Raw genomic sequence first — 25,693 nt, 5'->3', positions numbered from 1 at the left:
CATCAACTGAGGATGGATGGCATGGGAGAAGATTATGGCATGGGATTATATTCATCAAGGATCTATCTCCAGACATTTGCAATCTCCATATTATAAATAATAATACTTGGACAATATTACTTCTGAATTGCATGTTCATTCTATTTGTCTACATACCACAAGAGAATGTCTTGTTTTTAGCATGACTGTCCTCACCACATGTATTCCTGCCATTCACAGTGCCACTTCACTCTACAACATCTACATCCCTCCCAAAGAAATAACCCTAGGACTTTGTATTGTTGATTTGTTTGGTGTTTACCACTTCATAAGAATTATGATTCAATTAAGAGTAGAGGACAATAAAAGTTGAGATGTGAATTCTTGGCAGTACATTAGACCCATTCAGTTGTTATCGGATGTCCACAGGCATATAGTCTCACCATGTATGGGGTCTGAATTTGCATACCAGAAACAAATCATTTATGCATCATGGTATTCAGAACTGCTAATAGTACTTAAGACTTGGAATTTACAAATTATAATCTAAAATGGAGAAATGGAACTGGCAAGTGTCCAGTTGATTGTATCTGGCCCTTTCAATAAACTTAATGAAATTGACAATTTGTTCCCACTACACAGATGAGGGAACCACAGCTTGAAGAGGCCCTGTCTCAGCCAAAGTTGTTTTCTACACTCAGAGAAATGTATATACTTAATCTTTTCTCAAGGAGGTGACCCCTGAATGTCTCCACTACCGCCCATATGGGTCATGTCTCTTCGTCTTAAGTGGTTCATAGCTTTAGACAGACTTGGATTCTGTCACGGGGGAAAACGGTCTGAGTAAAATGAGCTCTTCCTCTGCGACTCCTATGACACCTAAAAGAATAATCATGGCAATTATACATCAGAACAGATAAGTGATAATTACAGAATGGAATTTTCAGCTATCACTTGGCTAGCCAGCCCAGGCACTAACTTATATATTTTCCCATGGGGGCATATATGAAAGAAGCAAAGAGTGGAAATGAGATGGAACACAATTATCAGGACCTGGGGATTTATTCTTTCTCCTACACAAAGGAAGGGGAAGAGCAGACCACAGCTGGAACATTTTCTTCCTGCTCTTTGCATACCATAGGAAAACACAGCTCCTCAGCCGCTGATTTTAATTTCCTTCACAAACGGTGACAAGCTCATCCAGTCTGTTGTATTTTGCTTCTCTATCAACTTGACTTTCTAGTTGGCCAACTGCCTTACAATCTCAAGAGTTTGTTCCAGAAACAGCAGAGGGTCTTTCTTTTTCCTTTTTGAGGGACTTCTGAGTAACAGCACACTGAGAAACTGGTCCGTCTCAGCTGAGCAAAAGGCTGTAGTTATTTAGTTGGAATATCAGAGAGACAAATATTTCCTTTTACTGACTTAGCCTATTGAAAAATCTTAATAGTTCTAAATGCAAATGAAATAATCACTGTAATAATACTTACAGACCAAAGAATAGTTGGCCTGAAAAGGACAAAATAACTGGGGATAGTCCAGGTGCTGAGTCAAGCGTAATATTCCTAACTTCACTTTTCTCTCTCCATTCTCTGAACCGTGTACAATAAAACACACTTGATTTTCAAAGTATGTTCCATCAATCATCATTTTTAATTCTAGAGATAGTTTTGTGGGCGTAGAGCAGACTGGGTGAAGCCATTGCTTCTGAAGAAGTTGGTGTGGATGTACATGTGTACAGATACTCATCATCACCCCTCAACACACACACACACACACACACACAACCCCTACCTTGTCTAAAGCACAAATGTCCACCTCATGGCTTTTTCTAAGGGAATTGAACTAAGGATTTTAAAAGAAGACAGAGAATAGGTACAACTTTCAAACATTGTTACTTTGTCATTGTTTTTAATTAAGCATATTATACACTTTGGTGTGTGCTCGTGATCCCTATTCCTTTGGCCAGCATCTCTGCTGAAATGAAAGCAAGATGCAAGCCAGAAGCGCTCATGCTCTAGCAGGGATGAGTAAACAGTAAAATTATATCAAACCAAGCTTATCTGTTACAACCAAGGTAAAAATAGCAGGCACACATAAAGGAATGCCAATTAATAAAAATAACTTCTGATCATAGGGGAGGACTAATTTTCCATTTGGAACAGGTATTCACTCTTATAAAAGGTTTTTCAAAATGTGCTCCACCAAACCTGGAGGGTTGATCAGGTGTGACATGAGAAAAGGATTCTGGAGAGAAATAAGTTCTGGAAAGAGTGATGTGACGTTCATCAGGCCTCTTTGCTCAGGGCTTCTCCAGGGTCTAAAAACATCATGTGAATCCTGAGTCTTTAGGAGGTCAGGGGATAATCATTACCTAAACAATATCACCATAGAAATGCTTATAAAAGGAGAAGCATTTTGTGGAACTAATTTCCTTTGGAGTACCTTTGAGGAAGTACTGCTTTTTAGAATAAGTATATAAAATATACACTTTTCCAGAAAAGAGAGGAGATGAGTGCATAGCTAAGAGCATCTGGAAATGACCTTCTCATGGAGCCCTTGATCCCAACGCTTCCCAAACTTCCACGTGCACATTGAATCACCAGAGCCCTTGTTACACAAAGATTCCTGCTCAGAAGGGCCTCGCCTGAGATTCTACATTGCTAACAAGTTCCCACATGATGCTGAGGCTGATGGTCTGTGAACCACATCTGAGTAGCAAAGGGCTAGGACATGTGTTTCCAAGTGCCAAAGGTATCCAGTTTTGTCCAGAGGGCTACACTGTCTGATAATTCTTTATTCAAATGGGTGGCAAGTTGCAGACGGGGCTTACCAGTAAAACCTGTTGGGTGTGATGCGTTCATGCATGAGTTGCCACCGTCTCCCAAAGTCCATGGAGCTGTAGAGCTGCAAAACAGGGAAGCAAGAAAAGCATAAGCATCAAGGGGTGCTGTTCAATATGATATGTGTGTCATCCCCCCTGGAGAAGAACATTCCAGCACACCCAGGTAGGCATCCATTTTATCCAGATAAAAACAGATGACTATGACTGCACTATGCTTATCATGGTGCCTTCTAGCACCACGTAGGTGCTCGATATATACTCAATCAACTGATACTTTAGAGCTAAGTATAAATCCAATTCTGATGCCATCCATTACTATCCCCTTTAGGGGAAAAGCCTTTAGTAAAATTATATCTTATTTTTTTCTTCAAATTCCATGAAGTTTTCAGCTACACCTAAAATAATTCAGCAAAACTGATTAAAGAATTATTTATTGAATAATTCCTCTATGTAAGGCATTCTGGGGAATATGCAGATAAGAGAGGTATAGATTTTTGTGCTCAGCGGGAAAACAGGACACATGCTAAAAATGCTCATCAGCTGGTATCTAACCCAACATTATGTGCAAAACACTGTGCTCTTTCAGTTTTATCTCTTACTACTCTCACATAATCTAAATGAAATGGACTCTTCAAAATGTCACTGAAGGTACCAGGCTCATTTATACTCCCATGTCTGTGCAAGGAAGCAAAGGTTCTAACTCGTGCCTAAGTAAAAATTACCCAAAAGCATAAGTGTGGCTTCCTCCACAAAACCTTCTCCAACCACTTCAGCTCACTCATCTTTTGTTTCCGGTGAGCACTTGCCATGGGGTAATATGTGGCTATGTCGGATTTTTCTGTATTATTTAGCTGTGTATCTATTCCTTGAATACAAAGCAATCACTAAATAGCTGTTGCATGTCAGAAATTATGACAGGCATGTAAGGATGGACATCAAGTCATGGAATAAGAAAAAATCCCAGAAGAGCCTGGGGACTTTGGAAAAGTGAAAAAGAACCTCCTGTATGGAAAATAGTCAGATTCCAGATTATTTTATGGATGGAGAGTCTGACCCCTTCGTAATACACAGGGAAAGGCCAACATCCTGTAACAATCTATCAAGGAGTATCAGGTTTATTTCCAAATGAATGCCTGGAAGGATAGTATTTGTACCTGACTGATAATGGGGTAGTAATAATAATAATAATTGTTTGACCACGTTGCTCTTTCACACACATTTGAGCCTTGAAAGCAAGGCAGGGCGATTACTAAATTGGGTCCCTGTTCTCAAGCATTCTCTAATCTAGCCGGCAGAGGTAACAACTCCCTCAGTGGTGCTACCACTATTTTCACTGTTCACACTAAGCTGTCACTGACTGGCTTGGCAAACCCCCCACTAGACTGTGAGTCACAGGAAGGGCGGGGATCTTGCCTTATTCACCTTTGGGTACCAGAGGTTACGCGATGTCTGGCACATAACAGGTGCATACACAAACCTCCTATTTCACAGTTAATGAAACTCCATCTTGAAGAAATTAAGTTTTGGTCAAAGGAACTAGAACTTAAGTGTTCTGATGCCAGGCTCACATCTCCATCCGTAGAATCATGGTGTCTACTTCATAATGAGAAGTCTATCATGTTCATGTTTTCCACAAACTTTCAAGGGTAGGGAAATTGAGGAAGGTGACCCTCAAGTTTATAGAAACGGGTCAAGTAAAGTATATTCCTGTAATCACTTCCCCCATAGATGCGCACCTCTATCCACCTTCTCTCCTGTCCAGACCACCTATCTCTAAAGGCCTACACCTAGATCCATTTCTCCAGGAAGTCTCATTCCAATTCCAACGTTGTTGGAATTTCCAATCTCTCAACTTATACATATGTGACCCTTGAATACACATACACCATGCCAAAGGGGAAAACGGACCAAAGGTTAAAGCTCTAGAAGTTGAGAAATGGCCAAAATTTACATGCGTAGAAATGGAACAATGAGGCTTCATTGAACTACAGAGAAATATAGCTTGAGCTGGGCCTTTGGAGATAGATGGTGTGGACAGGACAGAAGGTGGATAGAGATTTTACTGAGCAGAGGAGATAATAAGAAGAAAGGTGTGAATATGGCCAAGATCTTAAAGTTAGTTTGTAAGGAAGATTTTAAGAGGAAGAAGGGATGTAGTAACTGTTGCTGGCCAAAAGGAGGTATATGTTGTCTGTCTGTCCATTTATCTGTCTGTCTCCCTTTCCATCCATCTATCCATCCATCCATCCATCCATTTGTGGATGTTTCTACGTCTATCTGTTGGTATATTTATATTAGGGAGGGAACTGGAAGGAAGGAGAGGGTTTGTATGGACCAGATCATCCCACTGGTTAGGATATATTCCTGAATTTTTTTGAAAGGATGGAGTTTTTTATGCAGGCTTTTAAGAAATGGATCCGTTTCCTTTGCATGGCAGGCATCTGAAGAACACATACTCAGACTTAAGATACATTTCCCAATTACATATAGAAGAGACTTGGAGCCTTCTATAACCCAAAGAAATCAGACTCTCCCAATCATAGCAAACAGATCCCCAAATTCCTTCAAATAAAACACTACATGGTTTGTCTTCCTCTGCGTCAAACACTAGAGACAGGCCAGGAAGAAACCTGCTGGAGCCTCAGTCCTCCGGGGATGTCCTCAGTCCTCCGTCACATAGGATCCCGGCTGCGCCAGGCGCCATCCACCACGGCCCTGCCCCGGCTCCCACTGGGGAGAGGCCTGGCGCCTGTCCTCTCGTGCTCCTCCCAACAGAGGAGGAACAAGAGATCGGCCGCTGATCTCCTCACCCAAGCCTGCTCCTCCTCTTGCCTCCCCTGGCTCTGGTTTTGCTTTTTCAGCTCTTCAGTTTGACTGATAGGAGAAAAATTAAATTGAATTCTCTGCCTAGAGGTTGATTCAGATGAACAGAAAGAGCAGGCTCCTATTCATTAAGGGCCTCTGGTTAGCTACCTTGTCTCGCAATCTACAGTGAGCTGCTGAGTCTGAAATGAATTTTATTCTACCACAATCTGGATCTTACCTGCCTCTCTATCCATGCATTTGTTTATTCATTCATTTGTTCAACAAAAATATGTCAAGTAACTGCTGTGTTCTTCTAAGCACTGAAGTAAGTTTCAGTGTTACTAGACTAAAAATGCTATGAACCATGAATGACCGATTTAGACAAGTACACTGCCATGCAGTGTATGTCAAAATATTAATATTAGTTACTTCTGCAATGGTAAGATTGTGGTCAATCGGTAACTTTTCCTTTTGTTTATCTGAATTTTTAAAAATTGTTGTGGACATGTATTACATAATTAAGAATTAAATCTCTAACACTCAACTAGAGATAAAACACATAGGCAACCATTCAACAGTAAGCATTAGTGTTTCAAACTTAATGTTATGAAAGTGTTTCATACTTAATATGAATGTGCTCATGATATTTATTTAAAAATATATTACAGAACATGCATATATTGATGCCAATTTTATTTAAATTGCAAAAAGTTGAGACATATTAGAAGGAAATAAGTCAAAATATTAGCAGTTGTTATCTCTAAATTGTGGTATTATGGGTAATTTATGTTTTCTTAAGTTTTCTATCATTTCAGATCTCTTCACAGTACATATGTATATATGTGTGTGTGTACAATATTTCAATAGTAATACAAGTCAATAGTTTATTCTACTTATATTTCTATATTAATTTTATAATTATAATGTGTATTTTATTTATACTTTTATAATGTATATTTTATACTTATACTTTCATAATGTACATTATATAATGCATACTTTATCTTTCAGACTACCTTTTAAAAGACCAAGAATTAAAATTTCAATTTTTTCATGAGGGTACTGACATTAGACAAAGTAATATGGGATTCTCCACAAAATGGCATTTCATAGAGATCACCTGGGGGTAAATCCCTCCTCAGGCAGGCAATATATTAGCTTACATGGTATTTATATAGTCCTGCATGGCTTCAACCCAATGTGCTTCATGCATCATTAAAGTAAATTATATTTTCCAAACAGTAAGTATCTTTTAAAATGCTTCTTGTTTATACAATGTTACATACATGAGATTTTGTGCTCTCGTCCATATTCCGCCTCATGATGTCTCCTCCCTGCAAGGACATCATTTCTGAACTTTCATCAGACGACAGTCCAGATGCTCTCCTTCGCCTACTCCCACTGGACATCAAGGTCCCCTATCTCTTAACGAGCACACATTCCGTAGCAACACACATACACAGAGCCCTCAATGAATCATCAGAACAGCTGGAAGGTGTGAAAGAACATGTTCTTTTCCTTATTGATTCAGTTATTAGTTCCCCAATTACATCAGCCTGCCAGGGAAAAGCCTCCGATAGCTGAAGAACTAGAGGCAGTTAATCAATGCACTATTCCACCAGACAGACAACAAGTTGTACCTGGAAAGTTAAGTTCAAAGAATAATATGACTGCAATAGGAGGTTATGGGTTGAACGATGTCTCCCCAGAAAGACAGTCCTAACCCCCAGGGTCTCAGAATGTGACCTTACTTGGAATTTAGGGTATTTGTAGATGTAATCCAGTGGAGTCTGGGCAGGCCCTAATCCATTATGACTGGCATCCTCATGAGGAGATATTTGGACACACAAGGAAGCACAGAGGGGAGATGACGTGAATATACACAGGGAGGCCACGTGATGACAGGAGTGGTGTGAGAGAGCCACAAACCAAGGGATGCCAATGACTGCCGGCAGACCACCAAAATCTGGGAGAAAGCATGGAAGGACTCCCTTATAGGTTTCAGAGGGAGCACGATCCTGACAATACTTTGATTTTGGACTTCTAGTCTCCAGAATTGTGGAACAATGAATTTCTATTGTTTTAAGGCAGCCAGTTTGTGGTGCTTTGTTAGAGCAGTCACAGGAAACTAATACAAGCATCTTACACCTCCCACCAGAAGAATGGCAGAGCTTGTTGTATTTCTCTGCTGTTTTCTTGTCTATACTCCTAAGCATTTAGTATAGGAGCATTTAAGGCCAGAAATCTGATTTAGGACCAGAATGTAGAATCTGTGGTTAAAAGCCAAATTCTCATTTGCCTATATTTCTCTTTCTATGCATTTTCACCATACCCCTAAGGATATTTGCTAAGAATAAATGTGAATTCACAATGACCATATGGTAGAAACCAGACATAATCATAAGAGGCAACAAAATATACATCTTCTGGTAGCTTTTGGTGTTCCAGCCAGATTCCCTTGGGCCAGCATACCTCCCGTGTAGAGCGAAGGATGGTTTGGAACACATTTATATAAAAGCTCTTCCCTGTAGGCAAATTCAAACTTAATGTGTATAACTATCCTGATTTTTTTTTTCTCAAAATCTACAGAGCTTAGGTAGCATTCTTCTGAACTGTAGTCATGATGGTCTTTCCCTTTAAAATAAAATAAGGCTGCTTTTTGTTCAAAATAAGAAGGTCTCTGTGCACCTGTTTCCTTGGTAGCCACAGAGAGAGTGGGAGGGCCTGGCTGGGCTATGCACAGCTGCTGGGAGAATCCCCTGCATTGTGGCAGCATTCAAAGTAGGCAGGCAAGAAACCAGGGTCACACAGCAGAAGAAGAGTTTTTTCCACTACATGCTCCTGGTTCCTTCCTCAGATATTCACCAAACAACCCCCTCTGGATAATCGGTGGGGACAATCCCACCCAATGTCCTTCTAATAGGCTCTAAGTACATAGATGGAACTTCTGTCCTCGGCAGCCCTTTTCCTTTCCCTTGGGAGATATAAGGCATCTATACCATAGAGATATTTATAAAGAAGACATAGAAATTCACCCTGTCATAGCATTCTTTTGTAAAAGGCAACATTTTTATTCCCTTCTTAAAGATTTTTACCTATAGAGGTTTTATCTTTCTCTTCACTCATTCCTTCACTTAAAAAATATTGACCAAATGTCTGTTAAGAACGAAGCACTGTTCTGTGGGTTTAGGATACATCAGTGAACCAACAGACAAGAAGTCTCTGCCCTCAGGGATCTTACGTTCCTGTGGAGATCAGGAATGCACATGCCCTCAGTGGGGAGGGCATAAGAAAAAATTGTACCATTATTTATATGCCTTAGACACGGCTTCTTTTTGCTAGCACTTAACACACTAAGGAAGTTTCTTTGCTTATCCACGAAGATGTTCCCCATTTTTTTCTAAAACACTTGGCACATTAAAGCTGTCTTTTGTTTTCCTGCTTTTGATAGAAGTACAAGTTCAAAAAATGTTCCACTTTCCTCTCAACCCTGAGGGAAACGCAGTGCAAGTGGGATAATATTTGGCAGATGACATTTCGTCACAATGCTGGTAAGAAACGGAATCCAGGGAGCTCATTCTCCACCTAAAAACAGACTTAGCTGTTCCTTAGCTGAACAGGAGAGCTGATCCAGTGTGGTCAGGCTTTACCATTTTTCAAGAAAACCTGAAAATTCATATTTTTATGGGAAATCTTTGTATTTTTCAATTTTTCCAAATTAAAAATTAAAATGTACTGCAGAGCAAGTAAGACATGTCTTGATACAGGTGGACAGATGCTACCCAAGGGCCACAAGTTTGTGACCTGAATCTTAGGGTAGATCTACAACTGCCTGAAGAAGAGAGTGGGACCTTCTGACCTTAAAGTAGGGTTGCCAGACTTAGCAAACAAAAATATAGATACCAGGTAATTTGAATTTCAGAAAAAACTATTTGTGTGTATGTATGTAACATTAGGGATAAACTTATAATTTTTCAAAATGTCATTTACTTTAAATTCAGATTTCACTGGGTATCCTGATTTTATCTGGCCACCATACCTGGAAGTCTCTCCATTCCGTTCCTAAGAATCTGGGTCATCCCCTTATTTCATGCTTCCTTATTCTCTGACACTGGATGCCACCAGAACAAAAGGACCTCAAAATTATTGCAAATACTCCCTGTAGTTACTTAACTCAAATCATTTCATTCAACTTCTTTAGTATTCATTGAGCACCTAGCATGTGTACTAGGCTCAGTACACAGTACTAGGTATAGTGATATAAAGGTAAATAACACAAGGTTCCCTGACCTCCAGAAACTCAATACCTGGATGGGAAGACAGACACACCAGCAGGTAGGTACAGCAGGGCACAGTGAGGCACATGCCAATGGAGGCAGAGCAGTACAGAGAGACTCCAAGGAAGGACTGGTCAGCTCTGGGGGCTGGGCGCTGGGCCATGGGCTGAGTCATAATGGATGACAGGAGCTGGCCTGAAGGACAAGTTCCCCCAAAACACTTCAGCTAGCAAAGGTGAAAAATTCTAGTCATTAGGGAAGATGTTGGAAATGAAACAGAAACATTATCTCATCCTCCTCTAAAAGCACAGTTCACTTGGCCCTGGATCAGTGTACACTGGTCTAACCACCACACTTAATAGGGGAAAGAACAGAGATGGAACAGGATCCAAACAAGGTCATCCACAGCATCTAAGAAGAAGAGGAGGAAACAACTCCACAAGAGGGTGGGTGTGCAGATAAAATAAGACTTAAGATGGGCCTGCAGTGTGAAGGCCAATAAAAGCAGAGAAATGTAGGCAGATACACACTTGCTTATCAAATTTTGAAATGCCTTCCCTTGAAACCTAAAAGAGACAAGATTACAACACCAAAAAATGGAAGAACTACTTTTAAAAGCAAACTGATAAGAGCATCCCTATAGAAAATTGGTGAGAAAGACACAGGATATCCTATAAACAGTATCAAACACAGTTTGAGACTCAGTGCTTCTCAATGTGTTTCATCAAAACCTCTCCAAGATGCAAAAAGATAAAGCATTTCACCAGGAACCTGGAAGTTCGACCTGAAGCTATCTGACTTCAGGGAAAATATTTCCAAGTCTCTACTTCTCATCTTAAAATTCCATGGGTATTTTGCAGTCTATTCTAGACTATATCTGTGCTTAGAATAAAAGATAAATTTCTTCACAAATTTTCAAGTAAAGTTGACCCTGCAGAATGACACTCTCCCAGGGGTGCATTTTGAGCCCCAGTTTGAAAGGAAGGGGACGTGATGCCAAGAATGTCAGATGCTGGATGAGGGGCAGGTGCTTATAATAACGGGAATGACCATTTAATTGTTGTGCTTTGTGCAGGGTGACCACAAGGAGGGATGTAGTCATGTCTTGGTTCCTTTGGCAATTGGAATTCTGGACTGGATATGAGGAGACACCCTATGGTCAGGGTTGTCAGTTAAGTCTCTTTAATTATTATGAATGGATGAAAGAAAAATATGCCATTTTGGTGATGCCATGCTTGCAAGAAAGTGACTCCATCAGACCCTGTCAGCTAACATAGCAAGCCTCACCATGGCTGTGGCTTTTGTATGACTCCTTAGTCTTCTCCTCCTGACTATGCCCTCGATTTCTGAGGCCACATGGGTATTTGGATAACCAAAGCCTTCCATTTCCCAAGTCAGTGTCCGACTCCCTGCGAGAGCTGCTGGTGAGAACACATTTAGTAACACAGAGGCCCATCTGAGAACACGAAGCACAGATGGTGCTTCCCCAGCTCCCCAGTGCCTGTCCCAGTATGGAGTGCTTTCCTCCCGCTGGGCCTGTGAAAGCTGACAAGTGAAGTATTGGTATCCACACTCCATCAAAGGGGTGATTCCGTGCTCATTTCCCACCTGCCTTTTCCTCCAGGATTCTCTCCCTCCCCTTTATTTTCCAAGTTCCAGCCACACAGACCCTCTTCTGGCTTCCCAGATAGGCCATGGTCTCTCCGGTCTCAGGGATCTGGCACCTGCTGCTCCTCTACCTGAAACACCCTCCTCCTGCTCCACACTTCCTCCTCTTTCCATTCAAGAACCAAACTGCCGCTCACATGTCAGGTCTCAGCAGAAGTAACATTTCCTAAAGGAAGTCCTTGTTGGTCACCCTCTGCTCCAAATTGTAGCAGGTCCACCTGTCATCTACTCTTATGGTCTCTATCCTCTAAATTACAATTTTCATCAAAGTAAAAAATTATACATTTGTGCACTGACATGATCAATATCTGTCTTCCTTTCTAGGTAGTGAGGATTGCTACTTTAGTGGTTCCAGGGGCACCAGTACAGAACAGATGCTCAATAAATATTTGCTGAATGAATACAAGAGTATCGCTTTTCAAGTCTTTTAAGGCTCTATTCCTTCTGTCTGAAAGGTCCCCTTCCCTTCCCAAGTTTGTCTATAAAGTTTATACTTATCTTAATATAGTTCAAATTGTCTCCCTTCTATGAAGCTATCCTTGGTCACACTGGCCAAAAGAGGCAAGATTACATCAGGAAAACTAAAGAACGATTTTTAAGCAAATTGGTGAGAAGAGGACGGTGAGAAGGGACGAGTATCCTATAAATCGTATCTCTTTTCTCATATTTAACATCTAATGTTCAACCAGATTCTAATAACAGGTTTCTCTTATAAGTGATCAAATTGTTTTTATTTAATTCATCTAAACAAACATTAATCTATTCCTTCATTCACTTATGCACCAAAACTTCAGGTAATCTCTTCAAATAGATCAGAGGCTCCTGATGAGAGGAATCCCATCTGAAATCTTGAATCCCCTCACAAATCACACACACACACACACACACACACAGAGAGAGAGAGAGAAATTGCCACTGGGCTGCCCAACAACATAGAATCAGAGAATAATAAACTTTCATAGCTGAAAATGGCCTTACAGAAAATCTGGTCAATTCTTTTTACACATGGGGAATCTAAAATTCAGACAACCTAAGTGACTTGCCTGAGATCTAGTTGTGGAGCTGGAATTCAAAACCAGGGTCCTGACTCCCACCTCAATGCTCTTTTTACTGTATTGCGCTGTCTTTTTTTTTTATTAGTTTATGGGAAAAACAAATTAATATAACCTCACAGGAATAATAGCTCATTTGGGCATGCCATGCATGAATGATACCGTACCTTGAATTTATCTAACACTTTTATTTACAAATCATTTTCACAATTTGGTTTTATCCTCTTTTGTACTGAAAAGTATCTTCTGAGCTAACAGTCATATAAGATAATCTTACAAATAATTTACATAATATTTACCAAACCCATTCTTTTGTCTCCATAGTCCTACTTTCTTGACCATTTCCCTTTGCAATCAGATTCTATTCATTTTTATACATTCCAATTCAGAAACGTCTCATATTAAGCAGCACCCTCTGAACATAAATGTTACTCCTCTGTAAGCTGCCTTTATTTGTTCTGACTCACATTTCCTCCTGCACGTTACTTGCGTTCTCTGCCTCCTTAATGGTTTTGGTTTCACATCACATTCTATTATGAACATCTACTTTATTGCCTACTTTCCTGGCCTTTTCACTGCAACTCATTTGTCCTTAATGCTTCTCCAAGTTCAGATTTGTTTTTCCTTCCTGAAGGTCTGATTCTGAAAGAGGTGGAGATAACTTCAATCTCTTAGTTTTAGGTCATGCATTTAATTTAAATTACTATATCTAAGTATCAACAATAATGCCTGCTTTCAATTTGGAAGAAATGAAGTCTTTACTATCTTTACCATATGAAACACCTTTTGAAACATACCTCCAAGTGGATGTTTAAATATGGTCATTATTTTAGTATTAATATGTGGCCAGAAAATCTAAGTTCACTTAAACTCAATATATTAAAGCAAAAGGAATGTGTACTTCAAAGGGTATACTTTCAGAGAAAAAAGTAGAAGAAACTAACATTTAGGGAGTAGTTGCCCTGACAGACATTTTTGTATATAGTGTCTGGTTTTACTCCCACAAAAGAAACACTGTTGCATGGTTATTTCTATCCCTACTTCCTGGAGGAGAACATGGAGGTCCCAGGAGTTCTGTGAACTTTCTCAAAATCTCCAAACAAATTCCAGGACATCTGACTGTAAACTTAGTGTTATTCTGAAGCACCTGGCTGCCATTGAGCAACGAGTGCTTTCAAGGAAACAACCTGAATTATAAAGGAGCTCAAACGATGTCCTTGGGAAAAAGAAACTTGGGATTGTTGGCACAAAAAACTGACCAATGAGCAAAGAGGTTTATGACTATTTTCAAATGTGGGGAGTGGTGCTCTGGGGAAGGACGATGAGACTTTCTTCTGCGTTGCATCAGAGCGCAGAAGAAGCACAAAAGGTCAAATCCAGATGGAAGTAAATGTGGGCTTGATATAAGAAATAATATTCTAATGGAAAGAACTCCCTCGGCTGGAGAACCTGCCTCACATTGGTAGCAAGCCCTCTGAGGAGTTAGGGGATGGTTTGAGCACAAGATGGATGAGCATTTTGATTAAGGTGATACTATCAGGAAATTGAAGTGTCAGATGGGATTTAAACCAATGCGTTCTTAGGCTCTTTAAGATATACAATTTTTGATTCTTCATTCAAGAGCAATAATCCTAGCAATAGAACCCAAGGGATATTCACTGCTGATACTCCCTAATATTTGTAAAAGCTGGCAGATATACCTTTTTTAAAGGCACTCAAATGTTGTGGGAAAGGCCCAGGACTCTGTGTGGCAGGCTTTGGTGAATTCAGTCAGTCTCCCTGTATCTATAACCTCTGTGAAGCAATTTTTCATCTCCCTTTAAGAGCTAGAATTTATTTCTTCATCCCTTTAATCAAAGTTGTCTTTTTACTTCATTTTGGCATCAGAATGCAGTGGAAATATTACAGTGTCCCAACTTTGAATATAGTCCCTACAGTAGTTCTCTAACACCTTTCTATTGACAGATAGTAACTACACTTGTTGGGGTAAGGATTTAATAATGTAGGTAACTGTTGGATCGCTATGTTGTACCCTTGAAACCAATATAATGTTGTACATCAACATTACTTCAATAAAGTATAAGCACTGGACCCTTCTAATCTTCTGAAGTGATGTCACCCCTGGTGAACAAGCCCAAGCTAGCGTGATGGAGGCTGCAGATCACAGACGAGAACCAGGTGTCCCCGTGGAGGCCATCTCGACCAGGGAACAGCCACTGAGCTCTAGACATAACAGCAAGTCCAGCCAAGGTCAGAACAGCTACCTGCTCAACCACAGCTGACTACAGACGCGTGAGTGAACCCAGCTGACACCAGAAACATCACACAGCTAACACACAGGGTTGTGATCAATAATGAATGTTTACTGCGTAAGCCTCTACATTTAGAGATACTTGGTTTCGCAGCATAAGCGAGCTGATAACACAGACCTCCATTCAAGTCTTAGCTCTATCAATGACCTAATGGGGACACTTTTCAGAAGACTTTAAATTCCTCAATCTCAGTCTTATATAAGTGTGATGAAGGGCTTTCTCCAAAATGGTGGCTTTCAAATTTCAAAGTTATCTGGATACCTTGTTAAAAACGCATATTTCGGGCACCCCTCCAGAAATTCCAATTCAGAGGAAAGAGAATGGAGCCCAGAAGTTTAACAAGCTAGCAGATGATTCTAATGTAAGTGCTCGGGGACCTGGGAGCCAAGAAACTGAGAACTGAGAAACTCTGCTCCAGATAAAACTGAGGGAAGCTTAGACATTTAGAGTCAAGCTTCTACCCTGTCTTCAGCCAACCTCCACCACAGGCAGATAATGTCCCACTGACTAGCCAGAGCTCTTTAGAGATAAAAGTGACTTAACTGTAAGTCAGACACTTTTTGACTCCTGGGAACCCACTCCCAGCTCCATCACAGAAGCCATGGACATGATAATGGAAATAGGCAGGCTGTTTCCACTCAAAACCATTCTGTCCAACTGCCAATGCTGGAACACAATTAAATAGCAAAAAGCATAGCTTCAGCCAAAATGCACAGTAACAGCTGGACTGTGTTCCCTGCAAGTACAATACATTTATTACGCAGATAATTAGACTTCCCTCTAGATACAAAAGTGATATGGTCTGTGCATTAAGCAAAGAGCCTTACCACCGCCTGGACAACCTTTGCCCAAGGCACTCGAACAATGCTCATCCCTGGGCTATAGAGTGGGGTTGAGGAAGGGCTGGGGTGGGGCAGGAAAGCAGTGACTGCTGGGAGGTTCTTCTGGGCATGGCTTTAATGATCCAAAGCAGTGGTTCTCATCTCTGCATTAGAGTTACCCGGGAGTTTTAAACAATACTGAGGCCAGGGCCTCATTTCAGAAAAATTAAACCAGAAACTCTAGAAATAGACTACCTGGGCATAGGTATTTTTAAAGCCCCCAAGTGATTCTAATGTGCAGACAGGGTTGAGAACTATAAGTCTAAATAGAGGCTGGCAAACTATGGCCCTCCTGTTTTTGTAAAGAAAGTTTGATTGGAATATAGTCATACTGACTCATTTAGAGTTGAGTTGTTGCAACAGAGATCACATACCTGGCAAAACCCAAAATACTCCTGAGTCCTTTACAGAAAGTTTGCTGAGCCCTGCTCTTAGGTAATGATCTTTAATACTGGTTAAGGAGTCCTGACAGGAATTTTATCCTGAGTGCCTCCTGGCTTGGTTTGACAATCCTTTGCCCTATTTATCTAACACCAGAATCCCAAAATATGCAATAATAATAATAAGCCTAACAAGTTTTTATTATGTTTCAGGCACTACATTAAGTGGTTTGTATCCTCCCATTTAATCCCTACAAAACTACCATTTAGTACCCTGTAGAGGAACTCCACTTATTTTCATTTTGCAGAACCGAAAACAAAGATTTGGGGAGGACATGCCCAAAAACACAAAGTATGGAAGTCAGATTCAAACCAGGTTGTCTGATTCTCTGGCCCATCTGCTCAATAACCACACAGGCCAAGATTCACAATGTGGAAACATGGAGCAGAGTCTGGGTCAGTCTGTGCGGTGAGCTTAGTCAGGCCCCTTGGGTGGGCTGGGGTTGGGGAGTAAAGCGGGGTTCTAAGAATGCCCACCTTACAGGGGGGCCTGTGGTAAGATTAGGGATAGCATGGCGCTTAATCAAATGAAAATGTCTGGCAGACTGAAACTGTTATCTTGTCATATTTTTTTCTTGAGACATTCTTGACTATATTTCACTCATTTTTTTCATCCATTTAATCACTAGTAATTTAGTGAGCACTTTCCATGAACCAGGCACTTTTGGTGCTAAGGATACAGCAGAAAACGAGATGCTGGGAAAGTCTGCTGATCCTTGACTTTATGGAGTTTACACATTAGCAGGAGAAATGGGCAATAAGCAAACAGGTACACACATGTATATGCATATGTATATATATATGTATATATATATTTATAGCTGATTCTCATTATTTGTAGTAATTAGTATGGTATCAGTAGTGATGACTAAACCACTGTTCCTAGGGAAATACAGTTAGGTTCCTATGAATCTCTGGTCACAACATCTTTATCAAACAATCAATACACACCCTTGTTGAAGATGTGCTTCTGTTTAAAGGCACTTTATTTAAAATATACATTTTTAAGTCATTAACATTGAAATCAGGGCCAATAGCCATGAAATCGCTCATGCCTGGAGAAAGCTTACCTAATTCACATACTTACAACACTAGAGAGCCCCTCAGCACAATACCTGAGGGTCATTTTAAACAGCAAAACCACCAAAGAAAGGCACAAAAATACCAAAAAAAAAAAAAAAAAGGCATAAAAAAGACCCCAAAAGGACAACTGCTTACAGTCTGAGAACTGAAACAAGGAGATAGAACATCACCTCGTTCAACCTCAGCTGAGAACTCAGATTTTTGGCCACTTTGTTCCTGTCCACAGATGAACAGGACAGCATTTTGAATATTGATTTGGCGTGACAAAAAAGTTTAAGCAAGTAGGTAAATTTGCAAATATGTAATCTGCAAATGATCATTATTGTGTAATGTCTTGCAGAGATAACTGCCAAGAAGAAAGTTAGAGCGAGATAAGGGGATACAGCATGAGAAGTAGTAGTATTTTTAAGGCAGGCGGGGAAGGGCTCTCTGAACAACTAACATTTGAGCAGAAACCTGAATGGAATGAAAGAGCAGGAGATGTGAACAGAGGAAGAAGAGTGACCTAGGGAGACGAAGAGGGGGAGTGAAGACCTCAGAGTGGCAGGTCGGGTGGCCGTATTCTAGGAGACACCAGGCCACCGCGGCTGGAGCAGAGTGCAAGAGGGTGCAGCACTGGGAGATGGAGTTAGAAAACCAGGGACGGCATCATGTAAAAGGCATGTCAGGGGCTTCCTTGTAGGCATGATGGGAATGTGCAGAGGTATTGAGGAGAAGGCTGCCAAGATCTCATTTAAGTTTTAGAGATCCCTGGCTTCTCTATGGAGAGCAGAAAGTAAGGGTGCCCAAGGGAAAGTGGAGAAACTACAGAAGAGATGTGGGGGTCCAGGAAGAGGCAGGTGGCAGGGCCAGCATGTTAGTGGTGGAGTTAGGAAGGTAGAGGGACTGGAAATATTCTGGGGGTAATGTCAGTATGGTTTAGTAATGGAACAGCTGTGAGATCTGAGAGTAAAAGAGGAGCCACTGCCTGTGTGGTAACCTCCAATGAGTTCTACACAAGAGTATAAAGGGCATATAGAAGTGTAGGCACAGGGTCTGTTTGTGTTTATACAGAGGATCAAAGCCTAATTGGGCTACCCTGAAAATGAACTAAGATACGATATGAAAAAGAACTTCCAACATCAGCACTCTCTGGAAGACTCATGCCAGAAGATGATCATCAAAAAACCCCGACAAAGATCCACGCACTGCTACAGCTGTAGATGCACTCATCCCACCAGTTCCTGGACTTGCCATGGGAATGAGGAAGGAGATATCTAAGCTGGCCTGTGCATACAGTAAAACAACAAATTCGACTGGATCTATACTGTTGGAACTCAATCAAGAATTAGGAGAAGTGCAAATTGTAGCACTCCAAAATCATACAACTACAGACTATTTACTGTTAAAAGAACATAAGGATGTGAACATTCCCCAGGAATGGGTTGTTTTAATTTGTCTGATTTCTCTCAGACTGTTCAAGTTCAGTTGGACAATATCCACCATATCATAGATAAGTTTTCACAAATGCCTAAGGTGCCTAACTGGTTTTCTTGGTTTCACTGGAGATGGCTGGTAATTACAGGTATGCTTTGGTTATGTAACTATACTCCTATTATGTTAATGTGTGTGCGCAATTTAAGTAGTAGCTTAAAACCTATACATGCTGAAGTTACTCTACAAGAAGATATGTCAAAGAAATAATCAATCTTCCCATATTTTCTTCCGCCTGCTACTTCTATAGCTTTTCTTCTTCCTTCCTAATTACAACCCTTAAATAGAATTCATGCCTCATATCAAATTTACCGAGTATCATAATTCTTCCAAGTGGTAAAGATACCTCAAGACAAATGCTGTGCATAGAAGCTACAGGGCATAAATATGCAAAGAAATAAAAAGCTAACCATTTCAAACAATAAGGCTTCTCTCTCACTTACCAACTTTACATTTCCCTGTATGGCCCCAGAAGATGACTGGTTAGCCAGAGACGGGTAAGATTCCTCAAGGGAGGAACAACCTAAGACAGGCACAGTTGCAGGGGGGTCATCAGGTGAGAAATTGGGGATCAACAGAGGTGAGGCTTAGAACCTCACCCCCCCCCCGTTCTGAGAGAAATCTTCTGCATACGTGGATGTTTTATTGCCCTTGTCTAGCTTGGATTAACACATAGTCTACAGGCACACACTTGATAATCTACATTTGCTCTCTTACAACACTAAACTATGTTTTCTACCTTTATCTTGTATCTACCTACCACTTCAGCATTTTATTAAAAATAATAATAATAAAGAGAGAAATGTGGTATCCACATATAAATCAAGTATAAAAATCAAATGAGTATTCATATTTGAACTGACTGTTTATAGTTCATAATGCATGAGCAAAACCGAAGGTTTCTGTGATGGCTGCCCTTGTACTGTTCACCATGTAAGAACTTATTCACTACGTAAGAATTTGTTCTCCATGTAAGAACTTGTTTGTTATGCCTCAGAAGATTGGAGACTGATGAGAATTAGGCTTGGGGTGGATTAATGATTGTGCATTGAGCATTGACTCCCCTATACAGAATTTTATTGTTGTTAACAACCATTTGATCGATAAATATGAGAGATGCCCTCACACACACACAAAAAAAAGTATACACTTCCAATGGTAAAATAATAAGTAACCGGGATGTAATGAATATAGTCAAGATATTGTAACAGCTTGGTATGGTGATAGCTGGTACCTAGAATTGTCATGTATATAAATGTTGAATCACTATGTTGTACACCTGATACTAATTAATGTAATGTAATACCGTGTGTCAACTACCCTTCAATAAAAAAAATAATTATCTAAAAAAAAAAAAAGATCAAAAGAGAGTTCTCAAAAAAAAAAAAAAAAAAGAGGAGCCACTGTAACCCTGAGATTGTGGACTTTGTCGACCAAATAGTGGGCAAGAAGGGGAAAAGGTGTCATATTCAGGATGTGCTTTGAAGGTAGAAGTGACAAGATTTGTGCTGCCTTATTGGAGTTGGGTCCGAGAGAAAGAGATGAATCTTAAGATTTTGAGCCTGTAGAAAGGGCATCCTTTACTGAAATTCAAATCTGGGAAAGGGAAGAGTTTTGGGGTAGGTGGGGTGTCAGGTGTTACATGCATTAGCTTCATCAGATTCTGTGTAAGTGTGAGACAGAGGAAAAATAAATTAAAAAGGTACTAGGTACTCATCAAATGCTTATAAATTACTTATTGTGTAGGCTCTAGTAAGTGCTAGGAATAAGGCAGAAATAAATCACAAGTTTCCTGAAGGAGCTTGAAGTCTACAGGGGAAACAGAAAGTAAATAGGTGATTATTAAAAAAGAAAAAGAAAAAAATCTCAATACAGGTTCTAAAGCTGGAGAATGTCAGGCAATGCCCAGTGCTGTATAGAACAAGCACCAGAGTAAGATCCAAAATGCCTCATCTGCAGAAACTGCAATTTCTCCAAAGACCCAAGTGGGGATGACTTTGTGGGTGTCAGAAACAGTCAAAAGTTTTCTGCTCAGGTGACTGAATTGCTGCTAGGATCTCCTTGGGAAAAAGCTTAGGAGAAACCCAGCCCAGCAGGCCAGTAGTCACCATAACATTAATGCCACATCAGGGTCTCCTGGCTCAGAGGACAAGCAGCCGCTGTCAGCTCACATGCACTCATGCACCTGCAGAACTTGTCCCCAGATGTGCTTGTTGCTTTTAATGTCTAACCAAGAGCGATTTGGGAGGAGGAGGTACCAACAAATCAAAAGCCCTTGAGCAAGGGAACTGGCTCCACACACAAAACACAAATTCCTCCAAGGTCTGAACAAGGAAAACAGCTCTCTTGAGGCCATCCCTGTAGAAGGCAGGATACTTTTTCCTTGGTGTTTGTTTCTCCCTTTCTCTCTGGTCCCAGGGCTAAGAGACAAAGCTGAAAAAGAAGACACAGTTTTTCCCTCAGTCCCTCAGGACAGCTATTAGAGGCTAGCTTCTTCAGAGAGGACTTGCTATATGGAACTTACTATATGGAAGGAAATCAAGAAAATACAAAAACTTCTAAACTGTTGCACTTTCAAAGCAGAGGTTCCTGGCCCTACAATACAGGGCACACAGGTCCTGGTTTGCTACGCATTATGTCTGAAATCTCTGCATTCAAAAACTGCATCTGTTCAATTCTTAAGCAAGAATTTTGTGCACACACACACACATTTTTCCACACTCCTTGGCTGCCTTTTTTCTAGATAAATGCCTACAGCGGAAACTCCAGTCTCGTGGTGGTTTCGAGGGAAAAATGAGTGGGGATCAACATTGCTAAAGCTCCCTTGGGCCAACGATGCAAAACTCATATACCTTCAAGCAAATAATCAAGCAAAAACCCAGGTCAGGCAAAAACCTGATCTCTTCTCCATATCCTCTGCCCCTATCTCATCTCTGTATTATGAAATCTCTGCATTTCAGGGTCAGAGGGTCCCATGAAATCAATGCTGGAGTCCCCTTAAAAGCCAGTAACCCTGACAGATGGGCTTACATCTTGGTCTGACTGTAAAGTCAGTGTTTCATTTCAACACAGCCCTTCAGTGTTGGCATTTCACAGTCAAAGTACAATGAAAGACAACAGCCAAATGGTCTCCTAGCTACATCAATGGATACAAGGACAGAAAAGTGTGCATAAAACCCTTTAAGGAAAACCAGGAAAGTCACACCGAGTCTATTCAATGGACTCCCACCCAGAGCTTAGTTTTGTGCTATTGCATATCATATATGGAGTGTGAATCACATATGGATATAAATGCTCCCTTCTGCCATTTTCTTTTACTTTCTGATTTTAACATTATGGTACAAAGAATACTAAATCCTACTAGTGTTGCCATGAGAGTCAAATTACAAAGAGGAAAATAATTAGGCTGGGAAAGGGGCGGCTGGCTTGTCCTCAAAATGGAGCCTTCCCAGCTCCTTGTCCTCTCTGGTAAGACACACTGAAACTAGCCTAGATGTAAGATTGTCCTCCAATTTCTAACTGGAGTCTGAGGTTTGATGATTTCTTGCAATTTGCACCTCACCCCAATCCCCATCCAGAGTTCATAAGTTTTCTAGGAAACTTAAAATTCATTTTCCATTTCTTCCTCCCTGTATTTCCCAGCAACTACAGAGATGCCTCAGACTGACTTCCCATACCCCTACCACTGTCTGCAGGCAAGGGACAGAAGTTCCTATTGGACCCATCATTTGGATGTGTTCACTCTCTGTGACATGAATTATAGAAAGGCAGCCTCAATTACAATTTCTCTTAGTCCTTGCATTGACAGAATGCTGAAAATACAGAATTGCCAGGATGGCACGGTACACAGCTCCGACTCAAACAGCTTTGTGCCGACAGCCCCAGGCACCAAAAATGGCTACAGTGCCAAAAACAATGACTCAATCCATCAGTGCCAAAGAGGGGAAAACCTGGAGCTGTTTTCTGAACTCAGAAAAGTGGCCCCACCACTACTGATCTCTCTCCAACCAGCGATGAGAATCTCTGCTTCCTTTCTTCTGGCTAGGAGCTTAGAGGCAGCCACTGTTATGGGCCAAGCAATTTCAGGAACAGCAGCCGGCAGATAGGAACTGGAAGATTAAAAAATAAATCTGCATATGTGCTTCTATTTCCAGCCCTTATTTACTCACAGTAAAAAGAATTTTTTTTAATGAAACCAGTAACTGAAATGAAAACAAATAGACCCATTTATCTACCGGCTTCAGTTTCACTTTTATTCTGTTGATTGGAGATTAGTGAGAAATCCAAAAGAGTGCTTCACTAAACAGAAGAATTTGTGGAAATAGCTTACCCCAGTTGCCTGATTAGGAGCAAGCCTAGGGTGTGCGGGGGACTATCTCAACACATCATTGGTTGGTAGAGGGAGCATATTAAAATCAGGTCACTCTTGAACTACCTTCCCACAGACGTTCTGATCTACTTTCTAATACTGTCTCTTCTGCCATCTTTTTATTATCGACTTACTGAATTTCATGAAGCCTTAGAAATTATCATTTCAAAAGTCCCACATTTGGAAAAAGTGCTCAGAAGAATGAACTGTCACTTCTGGCTTGTGCAGTCTACTTTCAATCCATTTACTAGTTGTACATGCAATGTCTTTCTCCAACCTCCCAGTATGTCCAAAATTGTCTTCTGGGTAAAATACCTAAGAAGTCATCTCTTGAAAACTGGGACACATTTTATTGTCTTAATAATTTAAACTAAAAATTTTTTTAATTAATAGACTTAACTTTGGGGGGGGGGGCAGTTTTAGGTTTACAGAAAAATGAGTGGCCAGTACAGATAGTTTCCATATGTCCTCTCATCCCCTCACCAGTATTAATACCTTGACTTACTGTGGTATATTTGTTGCAGTTGATGAGCCATTACTGATACATTATTATTAATTAAAGTCCATAGTTTACATTAGGGTTCACTCTGTGTACATTCCATGGGTTTTGGCCAGCGTATGACGCGTGTCCCCCATGGTAGTACAGTACGGAACGGTTTCCCTGCCCTAAAATCCTCTGTGCTCCACCTGCTCCTTCCTCCTCCTCCCCAAACCCCTGGCCACCACTCACCTGTTTACTGTTTCCATAGTGTTGCCTTCCTCAGAATATCGTAGAGTTGGAATCATACATTATGAAGCTTTTACAAATTGGCTTCTTTCACTTAGCAATATGAATTTTAAGTTTCTTCCAGGTCTTTTCATGGAAGAATTGTGTTTTGTTTGTTTGTTTGTTTGTTTGCTGGAACTAGCAGTATACAAACACAGAGCTGGGGCCAGTAGCTTATAGAATTGTAAAGTGCCTCCCACCTTTCTTCTCTTAACTGTAATCTCTGAAGCAAATCGAGGACACCATGAAAAAATAGTCAAACAAAAGCCTGGTGCTTTGTAAAGGCAAGACCATGAAGATGCATTTATGTTATCCAGTGTGTGTTTATGAACACATGAAGTGAGTCAACCAAAGCTATCCCATCTCAGAGAACATCATTATAATTACTAGTTATTAGAATTATTCATGATTGAAATGAAAATGTGTAAGAGTTCAGGTGGTAAAAATAAGGAGTGCTTGAACTCTGTGAAACGATATGGAAGAAATATTCATTCAATTGATGGATTAATTCTATGTTAGGGTATATACATGCTCATGGATCAAGCAGCAGCCAATGCGTATTATCTAAAAATCTAGCAATGACAAGGCTTTGTGCAGTGCACTTTGGGCATGTGGTCGCATAAGATATGTGCCCTGCACATTAGCAATACTTGATCTCCTTGGGAAGTGTGATGCTCGCAATAAGTACTACCATGCTAGTACAGATGATGAGTTCACAGAAGCTCAGACAAGAGAAGTTCTTTTTCACTGTGTTATGTGATCTCAGTGCAGCTCCTGCTAATCGGGGACCTTATGATGCCACGTAAGAAACAGATGCATGCAGAACTCAACAAAACAGTGAACAAAACCTAAGGAGACAAAGAGCGGAACCTAACAAAAACAGGATCCATCCTTGTGAAACAAATGAAATTAAGGAGGGCTGCTGTTTTTTTAAGTGCAGCATTTATTGAGTGACATTCTACATTCTAGAACTCACATTTACTATTTCTGTAGTTGTGTTCTGAAAAGAATAGCCATCGTAATAATAGAAGGCATGAAGCACATGACTGCTTCCCGCATTTGCTTTGTTTAGATTGGGCTGTTTAATCTGAAGTCCGTGCTTTCACCATTATACTATACTACCTAGCAACCTCTGGCTGCCTGGCTGATCCAACCAGACTTGTTAATTGATCCTCTTTCTCATCCCTCAATCTACAGAGAAGACTCCCAGCTGGAAGTGGGAAACTACCTCCCTATTCTGTGATTGCGTCTTGTAGTCCTGTGAATCCGTGAAATAAGACTGCTCACCTAAGGTGGAGGCTTTCCACCACTGCCACCCTGCCTGCCTTTCTGATGGGGACTCCCTTACCCTGTCCCTGGCTACACACACCCTAACAGGGCAACCATGTAATGCGGAGACCAGAAGAAGAAGCAGACGGCTCCCTCAAAAAAGTCCCCTCATTACAATAACAAATAACCTTGATAATTATCCAGAAGTGGCAGAAGAAAAATACTACTAGCATGGGAGAACAAGCAAAACTTAATCTTCAAATGAGACATAATGGAGTTTCTTGCACTGCATCAAAGCCATTGTTTAAAATTCTGTCTCCCAAATGAGAACACCACTCTCTTGAGTCCAAGAATCAAATCAGTTTAAAAACATCTTTCCACTGAGGCAATTTCCAAGATCAATAATATTGTATATGTTGTTTTAGGAAACTTCCTATGTTTTTCTTTCCTGCAACTCAGAATAACATTTCTTTTGTG

At 40.6% G+C, this 25,693-nt stretch overlaps 1 protein-coding gene across 4 annotated transcripts in view; it reads right to left on the bottom strand.

Moving 5' to 3' along the window:
- SORCS3 (sortilin related VPS10 domain containing receptor 3) overlaps positions 1–25,693 on the bottom strand; it is a 575,246-nt gene that overhangs the window by 200,827 nt on the left and 348,726 nt on the right. For all 4 annotated transcript variants that reach the window (XM_036906473.2, XM_036906472.2, XM_057506299.1 and 1 more), the window contains exon 5: positions 2,810–2,883. In XM_036906473.2, coding sequence (XP_036762368.1) covers positions 2,810–2,883 — 74 coding nt within the window. The remainder of the gene's footprint in view (positions 1–2,809; positions 2,884–25,693) is intronic.

This window comes from Manis pentadactyla, chromosome 8 (assembly GCF_030020395.1).
Source record: "Manis pentadactyla isolate mManPen7 chromosome 8, mManPen7.hap1, whole genome shotgun sequence".
In the NCBI taxonomy this organism is placed as follows: Eukaryota; Metazoa; Chordata; class Mammalia; order Pholidota; family Manidae; genus Manis; species Manis pentadactyla.
Note: the sequence above shows the minus strand (reverse complement) of the source record. Positions and strands in the feature narration are given on the sequence as shown.